Source organism: Actinia tenebrosa, unplaced genomic scaffold (assembly GCF_029948245.1).
Source record: "Actinia tenebrosa isolate PJP-AT-01 unplaced genomic scaffold, QUT_ActTen_1.0 PGA_scaffold13__45_contigs__length_12533684, whole genome shotgun sequence".
Classification (NCBI taxonomy): Eukaryota; Metazoa; Cnidaria; class Anthozoa; order Actiniaria; family Actiniidae; genus Actinia; species Actinia tenebrosa.
The window spans coordinates 1,043,243-1,066,699 of NW_028292573.1; the positions used below are offsets into that span (position 1 = coordinate 1,043,243).

The 23,457-nt window shown below is 43.1% G+C and overlaps 1 protein-coding gene and 1 long non-coding RNA gene across 3 annotated transcripts; one reads left to right on the plus strand and one right to left on the minus strand.

Moving 5' to 3' along the window:
* Positions 1-18: 18 nt before the first annotated feature.
* LOC148911554 (uncharacterized) lies at positions 19-10,453 on the plus strand. 2 transcript variants are annotated; one of them, XM_089028968.1, is made up of 2 exons: positions 19-569; positions 9,457-10,453. In XM_089028968.1, exons 1-2 carry the CDS (start codon positions 143-145, stop codon positions 9,552-9,554), a joined length of 525 nt encoding a protein of 174 aa, XP_088885094.1. In that variant the 5' UTR covers positions 19-142; the 3' UTR covers positions 9,555-10,453. The 2 variants fall into 2 exon arrangements, with proteins under 2 accessions (XP_088885094.1, XP_088885093.1); XM_089028967.1 differs by lacking the exon at positions 19-569 and adding an exon at positions 9,092-9,236.
* Positions 10,454-20,800: 10,347 nt separating this feature from the next.
* LOC116291489 (uncharacterized) lies at positions 20,801-23,377 on the minus strand. Its single transcript, XR_004196587.1, has 2 exons — positions 23,216-23,377; positions 20,801-21,371 (listed from the first exon to the last, which is right to left on the minus strand). It is a non-coding gene; the product is annotated as an uncharacterized LOC116291489 (long non-coding RNA).
* Positions 23,378-23,457: the final 80 nt, after the last annotated feature.

The following is a 23,457-nucleotide window of genomic DNA, read 5'->3' on the forward strand; positions in this document are numbered from 1 at the left end:
ATACAGTAGAGTGAAGTAGTATAGGGAATGGGGGTTCCAGCGCAATCTCAACACGGGCAAGACCCGTGTCAAAAATCCACCTACGGAAACAACCCACTCCAAGTGTGGTTGGGGGCAACAGCGCAAATATGTTAGTCTATATATGGAGTGCGAAGAATGTAAAGAGTTTGCTTATGATTTCTGTGTAAAGTGCTTGAAACCCAAGTTTGTTACCCCACCACCAAATAAGTATATTTGTTGTGGTAAGAAAATGCAAATAGAAGACGACACGTCAGCACAGTGTTACGAATGTGGTAAGAATATTCGTAATGCCGTACCAAATGCTACCAAAGAGCAATATTACGCCAATGGAGGTCGTAAGAAGACCCCATACAAGAGAATAAAATACTTTAGGGACTGGATGAGTCATATCCAAGGTTATCGACCGGTATATTTAGACAACGAAGTAAAGAAGAAAATCATAGACCACTTGGAAGAGCCAACCCCGCAAAGTCTACGGAAGACATTGAAAAAATTAAAACTAGGGAAATATTACAAAGCTATTCCCTATCTTTTGTCTGAAATTACCGGTAAGTCTATTCCTGAGGTTTCTGATATGACAAAAGCCGAGTGGATGTTTTGTCGGCTGGATAAGGATATTCCTTATTACCCTGACGTAATTTACGAAATATTTTACAAAATTGACCCCAACCACCCCCTGTTAGGATGGATTCCGAGAAAATAAAAATGCAAAACTGGCGTTTATTTTGCCAGAAACCCCACTGGGGAATGCATCGCGCAGAACACCAAGCTATCCCCAGTGGGGTTTTTTTGCATTTTGGGCTTACGGGGCTTATTTCATCCCGCGCCAGAGGCCCTCTAGTACATACACATATATCTTTCTTACGACCCACCAGAGGGTGAACTCCGGACAGCGTCCCGAGACACCCCCTGACTTTTCCAACTTTTCCAATCGCGAAACCCCCCATCGCGGGGTTGAATCGCACTTTCTACCCCTCCCCCCACGGTTGCTGTGAGTGGGGGAGGCTTTTTTTCACTCACAGCAACCGGTCCAAATGCGTCTACAGCGAGGCTCGAACTCGGGACTTTAGGCCTCCCCAGCCCCAAAGTCCACGATCACAAGCGAACGCCAGACACATCTGGACGCTTATGTATGTGAAAAATATTATATTTAATCTGCATAATTTCTAGACTGACGTTCGATATGTAAATAGAATCCCGTCACGCTCTTTTCGAAGCAGATGTTTACTGAGCAAGCTTTCTTTGAAGCTCTTCTTTCGCTTCTTGATAGATCTTTTTGCGAGATTCCTCGGAAAGATCTTTTACGACTGTTTTTTTGTTCCTTATGTCCGACTTTAATTTCTCGTACTTTTCCTCTTCGGCCAGAATAAGCGAGAATTCTACGTCGTCTATCTTTCTGTCACGCAAAGCCTTTGAGACAAGGTCAGTGATCGTATTTACTTTAGCCCTTGACAGAGCTATTGTCGTGTCGTGTTTTGATATTTTGCTTGACAACTGTTTCATAATACCCGTAGCAACAGCTGAAATAATACCACAGGCTGCCCCAACGCCAGCCAAAGGAACTCCAACGATTATTCCCGGTCCAGTAAGCGAAGTAGCAACGCCGGAGCCCGTTAACACAACGGATATGGATCCTGAAGTTATCGAAATCTTATGTAGCGTACTCCGGGCTCTAACGTATTTCTTCCTAACTTTTTCGTAGTGTTTTGTCTGCCCTTCCAAGTAAGCCAGGATTAAGTTCGCTTTATTCAGACGAAAGTTTTCAGCGTTTAATTCGTTAGGTTCCTTAGGAAGTTCAGGATAAAGTGGAGGCGCTGATGGTATAACATCCATTATATATACTAATGTACGACGCTTTTGGGAATGATATTGAGGAGCAGCCACATCACGACAACCGGGATTACTGGAATTGGAGAGCATTTAGGAAGATGTTTCCACATGCAGACCCCAGTAAGTTCGAAAGAAGACCCGATGGTATTTACTATAACGGCTCTAGGATGTACAGCAACGAGGATTTGAAGCCTACGCTGGTTAATCAAATAGACGATCAACTGAAGCATTCGCCAATGCATAAGCCAACGCCAGCGCCAACGCATGTTGAACCCAGTTGGTCAAAGGAATTATTGCTGGGTACCAGTACTTATCCGATACCCGCAGTTTCATTTGATAAACACCCAAGCTTGGACCTAACGCTGAACATGCGGATTTCTAACAAGCATTCCTTTCCGTTAAAGGTGCGGGATATCTTCAAAGACGTACCCATTATTCATACCACCGCTAAGGAATCTCATGAATGGTTAAGTGGTCCTAACATGCGTTATTGGCCGCAGCAACTAAACTTTGCAGTTTGGTGTGCCACTAGCGGCTGTGGTGTAAGCGCAAGCTTGATGAAGAATTCAATATTTATGTTTCATTTTCACTTCACGGTTAGAAGAATACTGCATGAAATGGGTGTTATTGCGCTGCCGGGAGATGCCACGTTTTATCCAAGAGATAATAAATACAGCGTGCCGGCTTATGACAGACTTTGTAAGGAGTTTGACGTTGTAGGGAAGGATTTCCGATGCACTGCCGGCGCTAACAATGGTCTGGGGCATATTTGGGCTTATTGGGGGATTGGTGGACACGAGCTAAGTGATAAGGAAGTTCATGCGTTGAATCTACGATGGAACACTGGGTATCACAAAGAAACTCACGACAGTAGCACCTTCTTTGAACCAAACGCTAAGACCACTAAGGAAGTTAGAGACGGACCTTTGTTCAAAGACGAGGGCGGTAAGTATGCAGGGGCTAATCCACTGATTATCAAAATTACCAACGACGAGCAAACAAAGCAATATCTTAATTTCATACCCCCAGAAGGTAAAGGACTAACCAAAGCCGGCCTTGCCCGTTTAAACCGCAGCATAGAAGCTTACGTGTATTCTATCCTTGGAGCTCAGGTAAACACCCGATCCAGCATAATCGGAAATACTGGCGCCGCAGAAGAAACGCGAGCCGAAGCCTTGATCTTATTTGAAAGTTCGATCTTGGAGGGCGACATTAGCAAGGGCGTACAGCGTTACCAACTAGCCATACAAAATTCTAAGGCGAGGTTGGACTACGCAGTAGCCCCGGGTTGTTGGTTAATGCCTAGTAATTTATCTATAAATACTGGTTCTGTAGTAGGATACAACAACAAACTGCAGCGAGCTACTAAGGATATGAAGTTTGGGGTGAACGACGTGAACTCTGACACTCTTAGGAACATTCCTCACTTCGTAGAGAAGCCAAAAAAGTCACACGAAACGAAGCTACCCGTAGTTAAGAAACCATCAAAGAAGGTCCTGCCTGCGATACCTGAGGAATATGACCATAACTTACTAAAGGCCGGCCTAGCAGCTGCAAGCATTGGTCTGAGTTATTATATATGGCGATGAACAACCCCTACGTAACTGGAGTAGATTGCGTTTATACGACTTACACAGGCGAGAAAAAATACACCCAAGCATCTTGGGTTGATGTCACGGGGATGTCCGTGGATTTGAACTACTCCGGAAAGAAGTTGATATTATGCAGCATTTCTTTGGGGGCCGTTAGCAGTGCGAATATAGGATTTCGTTTCTGTGCCGACAATGGAGTATTACAGCCCATGCGCGCGAAGACGAACAACAGAGAGCCCACGCATTTCTCAGTAGAGCCGCCAACGAATAGCTCTGAGAATCTTTCCGTTTGGACTTTCCACATGGTTGCTGATTGCCACGGGAAGGTAAAGCTACAGATAAGAGTAGATGACACCGGGAGTGTTTGCATAAATAGCATAGAAAATCAAAGGAATACTGTCTATAACCACATGACCATCAGCACTTTGACGGTAATGAGCCTCTAGAAGGGAACTTGTTCCCTGTAATATATGAATCCATACGTGAGGGAAACGCGTTATACCCACCGCTTAGATGAAGAGGGATATGACAACGGCGCTTGGCATGACGTTGGACTGTGGGTTGAGGTTGGGGGCACTGCATTGGTCATTTGCACTATTAGCATTAATGCAAATACGCATGCGAATGTGGGGTTTAGGCTTATCGATGAGAATAATAAGCCCCTGCTTCCTTATCGAACTTCAACGAACACCAGGAAAGTTACCCATTTTTCGATGGAGCCCTACACTGGATCCACTGAAGACCTAACGCCAGTGACTTTTCATATGCTAGCCAATTGTAAATATGCTAAGTTGCAAGTCACTTCTGATGACGGCAAGTTTGGGATAAATCGCATAGGTCGCAGGCCCGCTAATGCAGCCTGGAGTCATAAGCTCATTTCTACCATGAGTGTGTTGCCGTTGGTTCCAAATTGCCAGGGCGGTGCTAATACCGTCTTTTATTATCCTCAAAGCAGGACACCGTCCGATGAGAAGGATAAGATCAAGCCTTCATCTTCTTCAGGAGGACCACCCCAATAGCGACGACTAATATCCAAATGTTATTCCCCACGAACTTTAACAATTCTCCGCCGGTCCTAAGTGCCAAGGAAACAACCGAACCCAGCAGCCCAGGAAGACCGGCTGCCATCTTTTTTCCTAAGTCCGTCAGCCCATTGCCTAATTTCTTTACGCCCGCGCCCGTAGCCTTAAGCGCGGATAGGATAACTCCTACTACGGTGCTAATAGCGACTGCAAATGCCAGCGGAACGCCATACTTCAAAAGGGCTCTTTTTACCTTTTCCTTGGTAGTAAGCCCCAGCTCCTTTTCCAGGTTTTCCTTTTGCGCCTGTAATTCCGCAAGGTGTACCTGAAGGGTTTCTGATTCCCTTTGAGCTGCCTCCCTTTCCTCTTCGGGACGAGTCTGGTCGTTGATTATTTCCTGCTGCCGCTCTATTTGTCCCTCCAGGTCTTCAATAGCCTGATCTCTTTGCCGGATTTGTTCTTCCTTAGTGTTAATTTCGGCAACCAACTGCCGCCGTTCCTCTAAAGAGCCAGCTATGGTGGTACGTAAGTTCTTAGCTTCTTCCTTGCTTATGTCCAGGTCTTGCAGGGCGAGCTCGAAGGCTTTTTGGGCTTGGTTCCTATCGCGCAGGGCTTTGTCTGTTTGTTCTCTCATTTCTATCATTCTTTGGTTTTTGTCGTCAAGTTCTCTTTTTTGAGCATCGAGGAGTAGTCGGTTTTGTCTCATGTAATCTGCCTCCCTTTCCTCCATTGTCTCCTTTAGTTCTTCAACTTCCCTTATCGCTTCGATGCCTTTTTGTTGCCGCTGCATTAGGGTCTTGAACTTTTCAAAGGCTTTGCTGGCGTTTTCATCGTTTTCTCTTAGTCTTTCCACCAAATTAGGTTTCCCTAATGCGTCTTGGATTTCTTTTGGGAGATTACTGGCGAGCTTGTTGGAGTCTGTCCTTTGGTAGAGATTATACCACGTATCCCTTCCTTGATGCTGGATTTGAATTTGCCCCTTATCCCCGGTTTGGAAATTAAGGCGGGCCAAGTCCACATTTGGAAATTTCTCCCTTACGTCGTCTAAAAGCCCCCTTAGCATTTCGGTTCTTAGGTCCGTGGAATCCAAGTTTTGCAATTCTAAATATTCTGGAATAGATCTCCCTGGGTTCCTCGATTGCCACTTGTCCTTTAAGGAACGCCAGGCCTCGCGGGCCCTACTTCCGAACCTATTTCGAAGCCTATCCCAAATATACTCGCGGGACACGTCGTCATTTGGGATTAACGTATCGTATTCTTCATCGTTAATGTCGACTTGACCTTCTTCGGTGGTGGGGTCAAAATCCGTTCCTTCTACTGCCATTATATATGATAAGCTCAAAGTTAAACCCCAACATATTACCTAAGCAGGTCGGCGGACTGAAAGCAGAACGCACCTTTCACCGGGTTACATTCACACCTTCTAGCGCAAAGCCGGGGGAGACGCTGTACGTAGGCGTACCCCGCCTAACGGATAACCTAGTCCTAGTACCCGGTACCTTGGCTTTGAGGTTTGACCTAGCAATACAGCCAGATACCGCAGACGCGCGTCACGTCGTCAATAATGCGGGTAGAAACCTCGTTTCCAAAATGCGTGTAAAGTTCGCCGGGGAATCCTTGCTGGACTTAAACAGGTATGATTTGTATACCACGTACAAAGACTTATGGCTGACTGCATTTGACCGCGCGCAAAGGATAGAGCAGGGAATCGCCAGTGATGCCATACGCAAGGTAAGAAGCGCAACCTCTGGCGCCTCAGGAGAAGACGAAATAAAGACGGCTTATGGTACTAAATATGTTGTTCCATTAGATTTCGAAATTATCACGAACCACGGTGCATACTACCCAAGGCAGCTAAGCGAACTGCAGTTCGAAGTGACCCTAGCAGACACTACGAACATCCTGCAAGGAAAAGATGTAAGTTCATCAGCCGTGGATCCTTATTTCATCAAGAACTTGGAGCTGCAGTACGAAACGGTATACAGCGAAGAGCTGGCTCGTAGCGCTGGCATGGAATACAGCGCCGGGAAGGCTTTCCTTTACGATCACGTCGTGATGTACAAGACGTTCAGCTTTACGAACAACGTCGAAGAGGTCATCAACCAAAGCATTAACCTTCCCAGGCGCAGCCTTACAGGGATAATGTTGCTGTTCGCAAAGACATACACGGCAGGATTGCGTGACTCTGAGGCATTCTTTAATCCTAACATCACTAACGTAGGCGTTAGCATTAACGGAGTGCCTAATAAGGTTTACTCACAAGGGATAAAGCCCGAGGACATGTACCGGGAAGTCGCGCGTAAGTTTGGCGACCAAATTAGCCCAAAGGAATTCTTTAAGGATAAGTATGCGCTGTGGATCGACATGCGCACGACGAACGACGAAGACCTACATGGACAGGGATTACGCCTGGTAAATACCCAGGACGGCATTACGTTGGAGATCAAGCGCACCAAAGACGCCAGCGACACTACTAAGATAAATGCATACATTTTCGTAGTCTCAGACGCGCAGCTAAGCGTGGAAATGAATCAGCTAAAAAGCGTTGCGTACTAGGATGACTGAGGATAAAAATATCCCTTACGTATAATATGCTCCGCGTATTCGAAAACAACGAAACTAAACTGCAATGCCTAGTGCAAAGCGACAAGCTGTACTTTAAGGCGAAAGAGGTAGCAAAGGCATTAGGTTACGCAGACACCAAAGATGCTATTAAAGTCCACGTGCGGGATAAGCATAAGAAGAGGCTTAGTGAATTTAGAATAGAGGTGAATCGCCTCCCTTCTGGTTCACACCCACAATCCCTGTACGTGACGGAATCTGGTTTGTATCAGTTAATATTTAGCTCCAAGCTACCGACAGCAGAGGCATTTCAAGATTGGGTCTTCGAGGATGTCCTACCTACGTTAAGGAAGACGGGAAAGTACTCGTTGGATGGTCCAAATAAGTTGGTCTTCAAGATCGAGAATGAGTTTGACTTACATAAGAAGGTCATCGATTACATACGCCGGTTTCACCCTACGCTGTTATTAGCACCTGGACTCGGGGAATTGCAAGATACCACCAGTAAAAGGATAACGTGCTGGCAAAAGGGCTACCAGGCAGGTCAACCCGACATCCTAATTCTTAACTCCCATAAAAAATACAATGGGTTATGTCTGGAACTGAAGACGCCAAAGGGTAACGGCGTATTGTCCGACAAACAAAAAGCGGTATTGACGCAATATGAAATGAATGGTTATCTTACGATGGTTTGCAACGATTACGATCTGATCTGCAGGGAAATCGACCGTTACGTCGACGGCATTCGCATACCTTGTCCTGGCTGCGTTAAGGCTTTCAAGTCACAGGAGACGCTACAAACGCACCGAAAGATATTTCATAAATATAATGATAGTTGAACAAACTCACTGGCGCGAATTAATACAAGGCATTTCATACAAAATAAAAAATTACGTCGTCTTCGAGGACATTAACCGTTTAAGGTTGGTCCTCTTAGACGGCAGCCAAGAGTACAGTTTATGGGCTCCTGACTGCGTACGGTACGTACTGCAAGGCGAAGAGTACACTCACGTACGTAGCTATGGTAAAGTCAACGGTCGATGGAAGTTCGACGTTGAAAGAAAGGCGGAGGCTAATCCATTGTGTGATTAGTCGTCCTCATGGGCTTCTAGGTATTGGTCTGCTACGTCGGACCTCATTTTTTCCGACATGAAATCGATCGATATCGTAATCAAGGCTCCTCCTGCGAACGCTGCGACGTAAGGTAACATCATATATTAGACCATTCTTTTCGTATTGCAAGGTAATGGTCTAAAGGCTTGGGACCTTCGTACAGGCAACACCAAATATGTTGACCGCTGCGTTGACAACCACATTTATCGCAGATGCCGTCCCAGTGTTCTCGGTTCTCCCATCTTACTCCTTCGTAGTCGTCAAAGCATACGAAATCTTGGTCTATTTCTTTTTTACGCAGCACTAAAGCCCGGCTGGTTTCAAGGGGGCAACATCGCTCTGCTAAATCGCCGTGGGTTTCACAGACGACTTCTTCGAGGTGGTAACGTCGGCAGCGGTATTTATGCCAGTTCTCTTCAAAGAGGGGTTCATCGCATCGGTGGCAATGGCCTTTAAGGCAGACTCTATGCTCGCGGTGATATCGTAGGGCCTGTACGGTGGACAATTCCTTACCGCAGTCGCCACAAACAGTGCTGATGGTCTTTTGACAGACTTTCTTGGAAAGATGGTATTGCAGTCGCTGCTTGCTACTAAAAGCTCTATCACATTGCATGCACTTCATTATATATACCTCATTTTTTATTGTTAAATTGTTAAATGTCAGCAAGAGACAATTACGTAGATCTTATTTTTTATTGTTATTTTGTTAAATGCTGCACAGATGATGTCAAAGAATGGTCTATATCTTTCATCGTTAAGTTCCTACAAAGAATGAAATCTACATTCGTCTCTTACCGTATTTTAACAATTTAACAATAAAAAATAGACTATCCTTCAATGTCATCTTTGCAGCATTTAACAAAATAACAATAAAAAATGAGGTCTATGCTAATTCCTTTGGTGGAAATCAGTAAGACCTTCTTTACGACCTTTTCATCGAGCATCTTCTAAAGTCCTTTGCGCTTTAGTATCCGCAGGACACCAATGTCCAACGAAGTCTCCTTCAGAGAATACCTCATTACAGTGACGGCAGCTGTGTTTCTTACGAGGCTTTGGCGTTGGAGGGGTAGCGACTATGCAGTCATCGGATGGTTCAGTAGGTACTTTAGGCGTAATGCAGTCAGCAGGTAGTTCAGATGTAATGCAGTCCATATATATAATCACAGAGGGTATCGCATGAAATCCTTAAGGGAATCCCTAGTCCAGCCTATCATCGTCCAGAGTGCAGCAAGCCTTTCTGTGCGCTTCAGACTACACATTTCGTCGTACAATTCCTGCACGCGCTCTTTTAACCGATTTATTTCCTCTCTTTGCAGATCTATGGTGTCTTTTTTATCTTTTGCGTCGGCTACGATTCTTTGCATTGCTTCCACTGGTTCCATCTATATATGAACCCAGATCACATACCTTGTAACGCTCTGATAGTAGGACCCACCGGCTGTGGAAAGACACAATTTGTCGTGGAGCAGCTATTAGGACCCTTTAGATACCGCTTCGACTACATCGTGCTATTATGTCCCACCTACAGGAATAATGTTACCTGGGAAGGCATAGGAGTGAAAGACGACGACTTCTTCGTAGATATCTTAGACCCCAACGAGTTATCCAGCCATCTTAAGTTCTGGCACAAGCAATTCCCTAAAGATACACAGACGCTCCTCATATTGGATGACATTGCCTGTGGGGATGACGTAAAAAGACGCACCTCCGAATTGGTGAAGCTTGCTTTCAGCGGTAGGCATGACAATATCAGCGTTTGGTTGCTCTCGCAGCAGCTTACCAGCGTCTCTAAGCCCTTTAGGGAAAACATAGGCTCTCTCGTAGTATTTTATACGCCCAGTAAGTCTGACCTGGAAACCATTTTAAGCGACTACGGCGGTGAGATATCCAAGGAACAGTTACACGAATACATGCGGCATTTAAAAACGCACCAACATTCCAAAATGATCTTCTCTTTGAGGTTTCCGTATGACGTTAACATATATGGACATTGAGCAGCTCATAGATGAAGTCCCCGCGCAGTTAGACGAAAGTAACCTTAAGGAACAACTTAACATCCTTGTGTCTTCTGGGAAGTGCAAAGAAATGATTGGTAAGGAACTTACCCATGAGCAGGTTAATAAGCTGTCAGAAGAGGAGGTTAAGAAGTTCCATAAGAGGTACGAGGCTGCCCTCGCAAGTAAGACCACGGACGCCGTAGCAGACTCCGCTATCCGACTTGCCACTAAATTGCTTGGACTTGCGCTGCCTATAGACGACGTGGAGCAACTGCGGAAGGACATAAGCGAGGACTATGTCATCGCCCAAGAACTTAAGATAACCTGCGGGTGGTTGTCTTTGAAGTGTGGTAAGTTAATGGCAGTCGCCTCTGCGGCACTTCACGTAGCTCAGCATGTCGACTTGAAGGAACTTGCGGGCACCTTTGGCGCCTCTTGGAAGGACTTCAAGAAGGATAGAGAAGTCGAAAAGGTCTTCCAGGCGGCACTTGCTGAGGTACCTGATCAAGTCGCCTCAAGTACTTAGTCAAGTCGTTGTCAAGTCATTGCCAAGTCATTGCCAAGTCGTCATCAAGTAACTTGTCAAGTCCTTCAAGTCCCTTAATATAAGATGAGTGGCACCGAAGAACAACCACCCGTAGAAGATACCAAGATTACCAAGGCTAAATCTCCAGGCAGAGTTGCCGCGGGTAAGAAGCTCGCGGAGATGAACAGGAAAAACAAAGCCAAAAAAGAAGAAAAGGTGGAGGAAAAAGAAGAGGAATCCTTTATTAATCCTGGGTACGTCATTGGCGCGTTAGGAGTCGCTATAGCAGCAGGCAGCCTCTACTTACAATGGCGGGCTACGAAGCCAAAAGTAAAGTGGGAGGCCGCAACATATCACGCACCTGTGGAGGTTAGAAAAAGTAGATCCCTGAAATGGAGTAATAACCTTCTCGCTCTGTAATATAATGTCAACCGCGTTATTGAAAACTGTTGAAGAAGCAGCTATCATTACTTCCATCGTTGCGGGTATTGGTTGGGTTGGTAAGAAAGTGCTCAAAGAAGACTTTACTGAAGACCCAAGCAAGAGCTTCGCTAATTTCGCTAAGATGACCGCTGCCGTGGGCGGGGCTATCATGCTAAAGGATTACCTACGAAAGGAAAAGTACCTGCCTAACATATAATGGTTAGCTTAGTCGCAGGTGGAGTCATTGCAGCTTTAGCATTTACAGGAGCTAATTATGGTGGTAGATATCTGGATAAATTAGTTAGCGGTGATAAAAACGCAGAATCTAACGCCGAAAGGAAAAGACACGACTTAGCGCTGGAGAAATATCAAAGGGACGTGGCGGCTTGGAATAAGAAGAGACAAGCCTACCGGGATTGGTTGGACAAGAACTACCAAGACAAGATGCAGGCGGATAAGAACTTCGAAAACACAGACTACGCCTTTAAACTTTATGCGCAGGCGCACCCCGACTTTAGGCTGAAAAGGCCTCAGTTCGAGAATTACTACCAGCCTTCTAAGAAACAAAAAGATAGTGAGTTGGTCTTCGTAGGAGTCGCAGGGCTGGCGGGAGGCGTGGCTTTGGCGTATCTAATATAATGATCATCTTTTTGGAAAGCGACAAGAATAACTTTACTACTTATCTGAATCCTCCCATCCGCGCGGAAAGGGTTCGGCTGGTTAGTTGCTCTTTGTACAATTCTTGGTATAATTTAATTAATGGCTTTGTCATCGGAACTTCCGGCACCAAACCAAAAATACCAGATTCCCATTACACCCCTATAACACTGGCTAAGGAGCTAGCAAAGCATGGATATACTCTTACCACAGGATTACCTCATGAAATGAAATTCAAGAAAAATAGTGGAAGCGCTAATTTAAAGGGCAGTCCATTGGTAGAACTCCTGGGCCTTACTAGTACCACGATCAATGGTCAACTTGACGTAAAATGGAAAGTCGCATCCTCTTACGAAGTCTATTGCGACTTGGTTCATAGTTACAACAATGGAGAAAAGTCTTCTCTTATGTCCAAGTTTCTGCCCAAAGGTAATCCATTTGACCCAGTAGAATACACTCCCATTTCTTTAAGCTATGACTTATCTCATTTGGTAGAAAGCATAAACATCACCATTAAAGTGGACGGAAAGACGGTGGATTTCAATGGACGCAATATCAATCTTGTTTTGGAATTCATATAATGGGCCGCGTAGAGGACAAACTCAAAAGGATTTACTATGGGCCTGAGGGCTATTGGAAAGGAGCGTCAGCTATCAAGAAACTCGCGACCGCGGCCAGGGTATCAGATGAAACGGCTAAGAAGTGGTTGAAAAAACAAACCCTCTGGCAGGTTTATCTTCCCGTGCCTAAGTACATTCCCAGGCCCAGCTTCACCGTAAATGTCCCCAACGAGGTTCATCAAGCGGATTTGCTTTTCTTGCCGCACGATAAGGTGAGAAAAAAGACCTATAGGTACGCTTTGACCGTAGTTGATATCGCAAGCAGATACAAAGACGCCGAACCCATAACCAGCAAGGATTCTGGGGAAGTCGCAGAAGCCCTAGGTAGGATTTATAAGCGCGTCTTGAAATGGCCTAAGCTGCTGCAAGTGGATGCGGGGACAGAGTTCATGGGCGTGGTTACTAAGACCCTGAAAGACCACGACACTAAAATTAGGAGAGCCAAAGCTGAGTACCACAGGGGTCAGAGCATCGTCGAAAGATTTAATAAAACCTTGGCCGAGCGTCTCTTTGGGTACCAGTATTGGAAAGAGCTGGAAGATCCGCCCAAACGCAACAGGGAATGGACTCAGAGGCTCCCCCAGGTCATCGCGGCTTTGAACAACGAGGCGGCCAGGGCTACGGGAATGAAACCCAGGGATGCCATAAAAAAGAAACACGTGGAACACAAGTCCTTCATCAGAAGTTCGAGGGCGGTCTTCCCCCATGAAAAGAAATTAGGTAATGTCACGGTTCGATATCTCTATGAGCCGGGTGAATTAGAAGGAGGATCCAAAAGAGCTACGGATCCTAATTGGTCTTTGGAAACTTACCAGATCCGAAGTGCGATAGCTAAGAAGGGCCAGCCCATCTTGTATTATCTTCATGATGGTCCCACGCGTGGGTTCGTCATGGAAGAACTGCTTATCGTGTGATGTCCGAATGCTATCGTATGCACTCCGTCATCACACATCCATCGCTTACCGTCAAATGCAGACAGTGACACCTTCTCCTGCGTGACGTTATGTATCTGATGACCATAGCTGCGCAGGCTGTTCATCTTATGCCGCTGTTCCTTGCGTGTTCGTAATACGTTGAGGTAGGACTCGTGCGTAATGTCCTTCTTAACCACGTACTTTTTTACGCCTTTAGCTTTCTTTTCTACGCCGTCTAACTTTAGCACGCTGTACATCTTTGGTTTCAGACCCACGTACTCTACTATGGGTTTTCCTAACATTTCGTCTTTCATCTTCCCAATTACCTTCTTATTCTTCGCAGAGTAAAGGAAGTGCTCCGTTCGGGTAACCGCTGGTGTCGTACTCGTCTATGTCGGGGAGGCAGTCTTTGTAAACGTCTTCCGTTTGCACTTCTAGTATCAAGGAATCGGTGTCGGTGTATAAGAGGCGGCACTTATCACCGTATTTCGGTTTTAGCTTGTCGTAGTAAAACTCATACATGAGCAGCTTTGATAGGTCTAACACTGTAAACCCCGTGTATACGGGTTTATTCAGGAATAAATTCGCTTTCTTCATGTGAATCACGTAGAAGTTCAGCATTTCTACGTATCTAACGAAGCCTGGCTGTGACACGTATGCTTCTGCTTCCTCTTTGGTGCTGACTATTCTTACGCTTACGCGCTTGCGGATGTTCTCCATTGTCTTTCCGAACACGCTGTTGTTCATCAGTTTGAAGAGGTTTTTCTCGAAGTCATTTTTCGCTGCGGTACGCTTTTGCGTGTTAAAGTCAATATAGGGGCGCATCCAGGGTTCCTGCGTGAACTTCAAAACGCGATGGATCTTCTCTACGCGCATTCCGTGTCTCACGTAGAACTGCAGGTTGCGGTAATGTACCACATACTTCTTCTTATCCATCAGGTTCATAGTTAGTTTCCTGTACGGTTTGTAACCAGGGCACATTTGCTTTTGCAGCGGACTTAGCTGCTTAAATGGTATCTCTATCGCTTCTGGTGCTAAAGGGAACTCATTGTGTTCGTCGTGCAGGCGCTCTGGGTACTCCAGATCCACTTCTAAGACGTAACCCTTGTCTTCCTCCTTTCCTACCTGCATGTAGAAGTCTATCGGCTTCACTGGATCCCATTCGAAGTCTCTCACAGGTAGGTACTGTGACATTGCCCAACCATAAAGGTTATTCGCATCCAGGTAGTAAATGTATGTGGTTGGTTTCTCTGGGTCGTGCTCTACTAAGGGGTTGTTTGCGCGGGCGTAACGTCGGCTGGGTCCGCATACGCCGCCACGAATACCGTCTTCCATAAACCGATACATGTCGTACTCCGTTAGGAGATCCAACTGCGCATTTGTCTTCTTTAACAAAGCACTCCAGCTGAGCCCAGGAGCCGTGTAGAAATTAGCGGGATCCAATCCGTAATATTCCATAGCCATCTTTCTGAAGCTTTGGAAAACATCTGCAAGCAGCACTACGTCAGACCTTAGGTAGATGTCGTGGTAGTCCCCCATGTTCTCACAGGAGTACTTTTCCCACACGTCTAACGCATGCTGGTACTCCTCATCCTTTATGCCGGACTCGTTTAGGGTGCTGTAGAAGCGATCTTTGGGTGGTAGGGACTCTTTGAATCGATCCCAGGAGTCCATGTATTCGTATGGGTAGACTCCTTTCCTTTCCGCGCCGTATTGACTGGAAATGGGAAAGTTGGTGTTATACTTTACGAGGTTTGCTAAGGAGTCCGCCATAAACTGCTGCGAATCTAAGAACTTTAGCTTACCCACAGTTACGGACATGTAGCGCTCTTTGTTGTTGGGTATGCATTTGACGTCGGAGCCGTCAGTTCCTTGTAGTAGCAAATGGGAGTCGTACCCGCGGAGGTTGTGAAAGAACACCGGAATCTCCATGTCTGGATTTACTTTGAAGTTTATATTGCATTTCCAATGAGCCGCTCCTCTGTATTTACCAGTGATGTGGCAGTGATCCCTAACCTTATCCACATAGAAATCCTCAACAAATGCTTTGTGGCAGTGAATGCAGTGCGTGGAGGGCTTTCCCGGCTTCTCACCTTTCTTAGCATACTTCCCGCATTTAAAATGAGCTTCTCCTAGATACTTTCCATCTTCATCCCACGCTTTCTTGGCTCGTCTTCCAAACTGAAGAAGCGTATGTTGGCAAATGTGGCATTTTTTTGCCTTGTTAAAAGCCTCCTGGTTCTCTTTGGTAAATTCCATCTTCTTTGGACGTCTTAATTGTTCTCTTATCTCCCCCTCCTCTTCTCGCAATGCTTCTAGAAACTCATTAGCTGCGTTCTTACCTCGGTAAATCACAGGAGGGTTTGCTTTACCGTCTGATCTGACTACTATGTAACCAAAGGAGCAGATCTCGTGTAATCCTATCTTATTCGTGGCACCACGTTTCTGCTCTTCCTTAGTTATCAACGCTTCGAAGTCTGCATATATCACGTAAGGCACTTGCATCTGATTTTGATGGTTTGCGTATGAAAGCTCTTTGTTGGTGGGCATCTGGATCCGTTGCGCCACTTCTTCGACTCCGCGGCAGATCTCATCGTGTTTCTTTAGGGCATTTAAGGATGTAAATGACAGCAAGCAGCAGTCGCAGAAGTACTTTTTGCCTTTGTGCTTAGTATGTCTGTAGAATAGTCTGCTAATGTGTTTAACCCATGAGTAGTGTCCGCCGTGGTAGAATAAATGTACGCGCTCTCCTTTACTTTTTGACAGAACTAACGGTACTATCGTCTGCTCTCTGACTCCGTAAACGTTAATTGCTAGATCGTTTATTTCCTCAAATATGGGGATGTCTATCAACTGCATGGGAAATTCCACACCATCCCACTCTAAATCATCTGTGGGATACTTACTTGTCCTACAGGGATCCTTCTCTGCTGGATACAGTGCAGACCTGATTGCCCACATAAAGCATCGATTGTCTTCATTCTTCACGTTTACAATAGCCTTCTTCCTTTCTACCCACGTTGGTAGCGGTACGTAACTCCCCCCTCGTATGGGTACGTACCTGGCCATACTTATCTCTATTCCTTCAACCTCCTCTACTGTCCAACCCGATCCTTCTTTCGTGTAGTTAGACAGCGACTCCATTATTGCTTCTAAGGCTTCACTGAGTGACCTATCCAGATTCGTGGATTCTAATATCACTAACGACTTTGATCGCAACATTGCTGTCGTCATTACCTCGTCTTTTGACAAACTTACTTCTACCATTATGCTCGCTTTCAGGGCTCCTAATTCTTCTATACCTTTTCGGAGAGTCCTTTTAACCTTCCTTTCTGACTGACGCCAAAACTGTCTAACGTCAATCTCACCGTTACCGGGTATTGACACCGTGCTGAAGTTGCTTTGGGATTCCATCTATATAATAGGAAATATTTTATACCTAATACCAAGCACTTTTTAGGTCGTCGTAGTCGTACTCACAGTCCTGACAATGCCAAAACAATTTAACCTTAGTCTCAAACTTCTTACCACATCCACAATCATAACTGCTCATACACTTCGTCTTCATTTTCAAATGCTTTTTCAAATCCGCTTCTTTCTTAAAAGTTCTCTTACATTCTTCGCACTCCATATATAGACTAACATATTTGCGCTGTTGCCCCCAACCACACTTGGAGTGGGTTGTTTCCGTAGGTGGATTTTTGACACGGGTCTTGCCCGTGTTGAGATTGCGCTGGAACCCCCATTCCCTATACTACTAGTGAAGTCACTAAACATGGACATAATGTTTTCTATATATCGTATATATACAGTAGAGTGAAGTCACTAAACATGGACATAATGTTTTCTATATATCGTATATATACAGTAGAGTGAAGTCACTAAACATGGACATAATGTTTTCTATATATCGTATATATACTGTAGAGTGAAGTCACTAAACATGGACATACTAATGTTTTGGTCATTCCAAGATGCAAAGATATATGGAATGACTTGGTTTCTTCTCATTATTCTTGTCAAGAACACAGATGTTGAGATATTTAGTGTGCACATAGTCGACGAAACCATTTGCAACGCCTGGATATTCGTGTTTAGATGCATGCCTACTGTGCCTTTCGGTCGTGCGACCGCCAATCACCGATCGCCATTTGTTGTTCGCTCCTTCAATGTTGTTTTGAAATAGCGGCATACGTCAAATTCAACCAGTGGTCTATCATCAATGCTGGGTTCTGATTGGATGAGTTACTACTAGCCTATATAATCCTACTAGTAGCGAAAAGTGCCGGCTTTGAAAGCCAAAACATTGAATTTAACTTCAGTTCAAAACTTGTTTGTATCTATATATTTGACCGATTATGTATACACTTATTTCAATAAAGTTCGTCACCTGAAAAGCTACACAGCTGAGACCGACAAGGATAACGGATAGATACATTTTACATGTTTCAACTGCTTGATAACTGTTGATGGACTCGAGATCTTCTACCAGTTACAAGTTCACCTCCTCTGAGCATCCTCAACTGCTGCAGTTTGTGTCAAAAGCTTTACTTGTTGGATATAAAATATTTCCCATGATTCTCAGCGATCACAGCTTTCTAGGTTAAATAAGTATATTTGACTAATTAGTCCTCTTTTCCTCATGGCCTATGAGTCAATAGTTCATTCGAGCTCGAAGACTAATTGCTCATGATTTTTATGCTTATGACGTCATGATTCTTAGAATTGATGATGGATCTCGGTAGAAACCAACTACAACGTGTTGAAAGTGAAGGGCAGTCTGGTATTACCTACGGGACGTTTAGAGTAAGATCGTTTGTCCATGTCACGATATGACAAGACTGATGATGACACTTTGTGAGGGGAGGGGAGGGGTGGGTGGGTTGTAGTATCGATCAGTGAAATAATATTATAACATTGACATAACTAAACCAATTATCAAATTCCATTCTTCAATGTGGCCCATATTCACTGGTCTTTGCATACACACACATATATATATACCCAACTAGCATATTTTCATCTCTAAGCCCGCAGCTTTTAAAAAGCCCAACCTTCGATAAGCCCCCCTTCGTCCCATCCTTCTAATTCCAGCCTCCAGCCTCTATTAAGCCTCCCCCCTAAGGAACATTGTGATGGTCCTTTTCCCTTGGCAGGACTTTGAAAGTCATTTCACCTGTGGGAGACTATGAATAAAAGTAATTATGAGCTGCCAAGTTAGGACCAACCTCTAATTACCCCCCCCCCTTCTTAGGCCCCTTGGGGGGTATATTAGAGGGAATACTATACTACATGCATGTCGCCGTACGCCTTTGGGCAGGCGACGAGAGACCTTGTTATAGTTTGTATTTAATTCAGTTACAAATAGAATATTTTTGTGTGGTTTTTGCATCATATGTGAGTAGAGTCTTGTAGGGTCTTTCCCTTGATTTTAAGGGTTCAGTTTCTCCAAGTTCTATCCCTTCACAACCGGTACCTAACAGTCTACCTAACACGCTAAATTCTATTTGATAGACGTATTAACTTACAAGAATTATCTAACATACGGCCCTCAGAAAGAGAAAAAATTAAATGATAATAAAATAAAAAATATTTCTATCTGTAAGTTAGTCATGCCCTGACTTAGATCAGCCCAGAGGTTGTTTCAGGGTTCTATCTGTAAGTTAGTCATGCCCTGACTTAGATCAGCCCAGAGGTTGTTTCAGGGTTCTATCTGTAAGTTAGTCATGCCCCGACTTAGATCAGCCCAGAGGTTGTTTCAGGGTTCTATCTGTGAGTTAGTCATGCCCTGACTTAGATCAGCCCAGAGGTTGTTTCAGGGTTCTATCTGTGAGTTAGCCATGCCCTGACTTAGATCAGCCCAGAGGTTGTTTCAGGGTTCTATCTGTGAGTTAGTGATGCCCTGACTTAGATCAGCCCAGAGGTTGTTTCAGGGTTCTATCTGTGAGTTAGTCATGCCCTGACTTAGATCAGCCCAGAGGATGTTTCAGAGTATCGATAAAGATATGTCGAGAAAGAAATTCATTCGAATACTTCAAAAGACTGACAGCTGTCGATCAAATGATAATCGTGACGAAACTTGGAATCTGCTGCGCCATTCTATTCTTTGTTAACAGGAAGTGATTGTGGTACTTCCGGTTCTATGTACTTCCGGTTCTATGTACCAGTCAGTATTGTAGTAGGATTATTTTTCTGCTTTCTCAGCAACACGTAGCATGGGCCTTAAAGGAGCTAACATCACTGAGTTTAATTAATCTTGCCGGGTTGGCTTGGGTTTCTACCAACCTCAGCTAATATTATGCCTTGGGATGATGAAACAATAAGAGGCTCACAGCATCCTGTTTATCTGTGACACGTAGAATGGTACGCGACGGTTTTTTAATAGACCCTAACATTAACGATTAAAATCTTTATCAAAAATCAAAACGTTTCTTCAACTGATTTGTAATCTTGCTCACGAGCGGTGCTGGCTCTCGGAAAATTAGGAAGTTTAATGCTTAAGCTCACGTACACACACTTATGTTAAATAAAACCTTGGCCTTATTATGAGCCTCCTTACTGTCCTCTTCCTTAAATGCCCCTCCTACTCGATCTTGTCTCAGCTTATTCATTAACTGCGTTGAAATAATTGCAATCAAAGCCGGACGAGGAATCATGGCTCAGCATAAATAGCGATTCTATTCTTAATAGTAAGTTTTGTATCAGCTTGTCCATTAACTGGGCTGTTAATGGGGATCTTCCTGTTTCCTGTGAAATACACGACAACAAGGAATAAAATGTCAGTCTCGTTAACACAATCTGAGCGATTATTTAAAGGAATGAACATTTGATTTAAGAAGGAAGATCTAGGTAAAGGAAGATGTATGGTTCATCTGATATGACGAGATGGGTTATTTTTGTGCAAGAGAAAACGGTTCCGAACTGATTCATAATCCTTTTATTGGAAGCCTGTCCGATTTGTCCTTGCTTCACATTGTAAACACAGCTATTTCAAGAAAAAGTATTTCTTGTGAATACTAAGTGTTCGTATAGTTAATTGCAGCTCGAGTTATCGCGGTAAGTTATAACGAGAGTCTCTCAGAAGCCAAAACCAGGCTAAACCAACATGTTTTACCTATTGTAGTCAATACATCTCTTTTTGTAGAAATACAGAATACTTTTCTTTACTTTTGCCCTTCGATTTTAACATTGTAGGCTATTCACTCTGCAGTATTCAGTATTAAAAAAACAAATTGTCATAAAAGTGTGTACACCTACTTACAAGAACGTTGTCATACGAGAATAGAACATTAGTGATTTAGTGGGATAGGAATCATATTAAAAAACAAAAGAAGATCACTGAAGCTGAAATTTTTTTTTTTTTGTCTTTTAAAGTATTCCTCACTAAATTACTAATGTTCTAATATCGACGTTCTTGCAAATAGGTGTATATATAGACTGATTAGGTACAGGTTACTATACTTCTGCGTGCCGCTTCCTGCATTGCTGTGCCTGCGGATAACAAGACATATACAAACCCGAGCTCGTTTATTGTACTTTACTATAGCCCTTGACCTCCTCTTTACTTTAGATAAATCTTCTTACCAACAAGTATCAATAATCAAATAAAGAACAACACTTGGGCTACTGTTCTTGATTGAATTCTTTATCATTCCTAACTAATGCCATTCTCGTCGATATTCGTGGTATTTCGTATTGTGGTCAAGCTGTTACCGGTTCATTGGAGTGATGTCTTAATCAGTAATGTTTTATCTTCATTCAAGCTCGTGGAGGAAGCTCTTTATGGAAAAATGATCAACTTTCTCAGACTTTTGTCACTCATAACTAGCACAATCATGTCAGTATATAATCTGGAACGTGTCAGACTCTACTATAGTCAATCGAGATGATTGCTGTAGAGAATAGAGTTAAACAATGGAGTTAATAGAACAGATATGAATTCAGCTTCCTGTTGATCCTGCGTGTCAAGAATCATCATCCTAACCCTAGCCTTACCATCTTGCCTGTGGGCTATCATCTCAGCCAGAGCTATCCTTCTTCTAGATAGTTCTACCAACACAAGTTTACACTCATTCTCTTTTAGGAACATCAATCCTTAAATATAAAAAGGAATATGAAACTACCCAATCAAACTTTGATGACTATATCTACACTATATAACTACTGTATTTCTTCAGTCGAACTTTTTAAAAGTCAAATATTTTGAGGCAATGATGAACGTGAAAAACGCGTTGGTCGATCATAGAAAACAATTCAGTAAAACAAGCGGTTATTGAGACAACAAGTTCTTTTTATTGATTGAGTATTAATATTAGTGCGAAGCCTCATTGCAAAGTACCAAAAGGTGCATGATTTCATTTCTTAGTATTCAACGTTTTTTAAATGGTTTTTCTCGGAAATATGCTTAGTAGTAATATTCATATCATTATCAATAATTGTATATGATATTAAAGTAATAGTTTTTAAACTGATTCACTAGTTACAAGAATGCCTTTGCTTTTCTGGTTGAATAGCGTTTATATTATTCATATATAAATACTGTACAAATACTGTGCATTTTTGACTTGACGACTGTTAGAAACCAACAAGGCCTTTAAAGAATGCTATAAATAAACTACGGCTCGACTCAGGGTCCTTTAAACGATAGCAAAATGATCACATTTGTCACCTTTTTACAGAAATAAAGCTAAACTTTTGGCTTTACTATTAGAATGATGATGAAAACTTCAACATTTGCAACGACAGGAATTATATATGCAATTTTCTATTCTGCTTTGCTTACTTGACATGACGTCATCAAGAATACAAACTGTCGCAGTTCACTAAAAAAGTAGCACAGTAATAGTAAAATAGCTAAATGTCTTGTGATGATGGCTCCAGCCATTGGTGTTATCTTGGGGATGCACGTCCCACCCAGGATGACGAGATTCAAGATAAACATTATTTTTATGGCCATTTTCTGAGCTGACTGTGTTGTAATTTAAACCATGAGGACACTTGAGCAATCAATGTTGCTAGTTGATTAGCAAATTCTAATTGATATGTCGTAGTTTTTAACAAATAGTCGTAGCTTTACAGGAAGACCGTTCCTGCAACAAAACAACTACATTTTCTAGAACTAAACTAATTCAGTTAGTCACTCTTTTTTCTTACCATAATATGACATGTAACAAAGCAAAAAGTTTAAAATGATGTGCAAAAAATATATGAATATATGCAAATAAGTTTGAGGTACTATTTTCCTTTATTTATCAACTTATTCATTTATTTGTTCTTCCAGATATAATTATGATAGCTTATTTGAGTATTGCAGGGTATAATTGTCAGTAAGGTTAGTACTGTTGTGTAAGTTTTTCATGGCTAGCTACTATTAATATTCATCAGTATGCAGTACTAAAAAATGATGTATAGATAAATGACTAGTGTGGCACTTGGCAAAGGTACCAGAAACACGGAGCAAAGAGACTTCACAAACAAAAGAAATGATAGTGTTTATATATAGAAACCATCTCAACTCATTTTCTAATTTCTCTTTTAACATTTCCCAAGGTGTTCGACCATGTGTTTTATCAATTTTTCCAAGAATTTGATAATCAACTTTAAAAAAAATAGCCTTAGCGAAAGTAAGGAAACGTGTTTGTAAACGCGACCTCGTGCTTAGACAAACAAATAAGCCTATTTGGATAGATTTTCGACTAGTTTTTCATGTACCAACTCATCATGCCTAATCCTCATCTCAGGATTGTGCTTTAAGATCCATTACCATGTTCCTTACTCAAGTCTACCAGATTGTACCCTTACCAAAAACTGTTTGGTGAATACACAAAACTAATCCTAGTTCTCATTGCTTCCTTTACTGTTTTATTCATCTCCTCTTTAGAGTAATTTATATTGAATTGTAGACAAAAACATTTTAGTTTCTTTATTAAGCTATTTACCTCACAGCAAAGGGTGGCTGTCAATAAGGAATTTCTCCAAGTGAATAAAATAGGCATCCCACAACAACATGCACACAGTGATACTTCTAAGAATTCTGGTATAAAAAGAATTCTATCTCACGAGTAGTATGCAAAACAATAGATGCGAAAGTTGAAATACAAACCAAAGATCGAAACGTCGCTGTAAGTGAAAGTACCAAACTGAAAGGATATATTCAAATTAGGCCAGACCAAGAGACAGG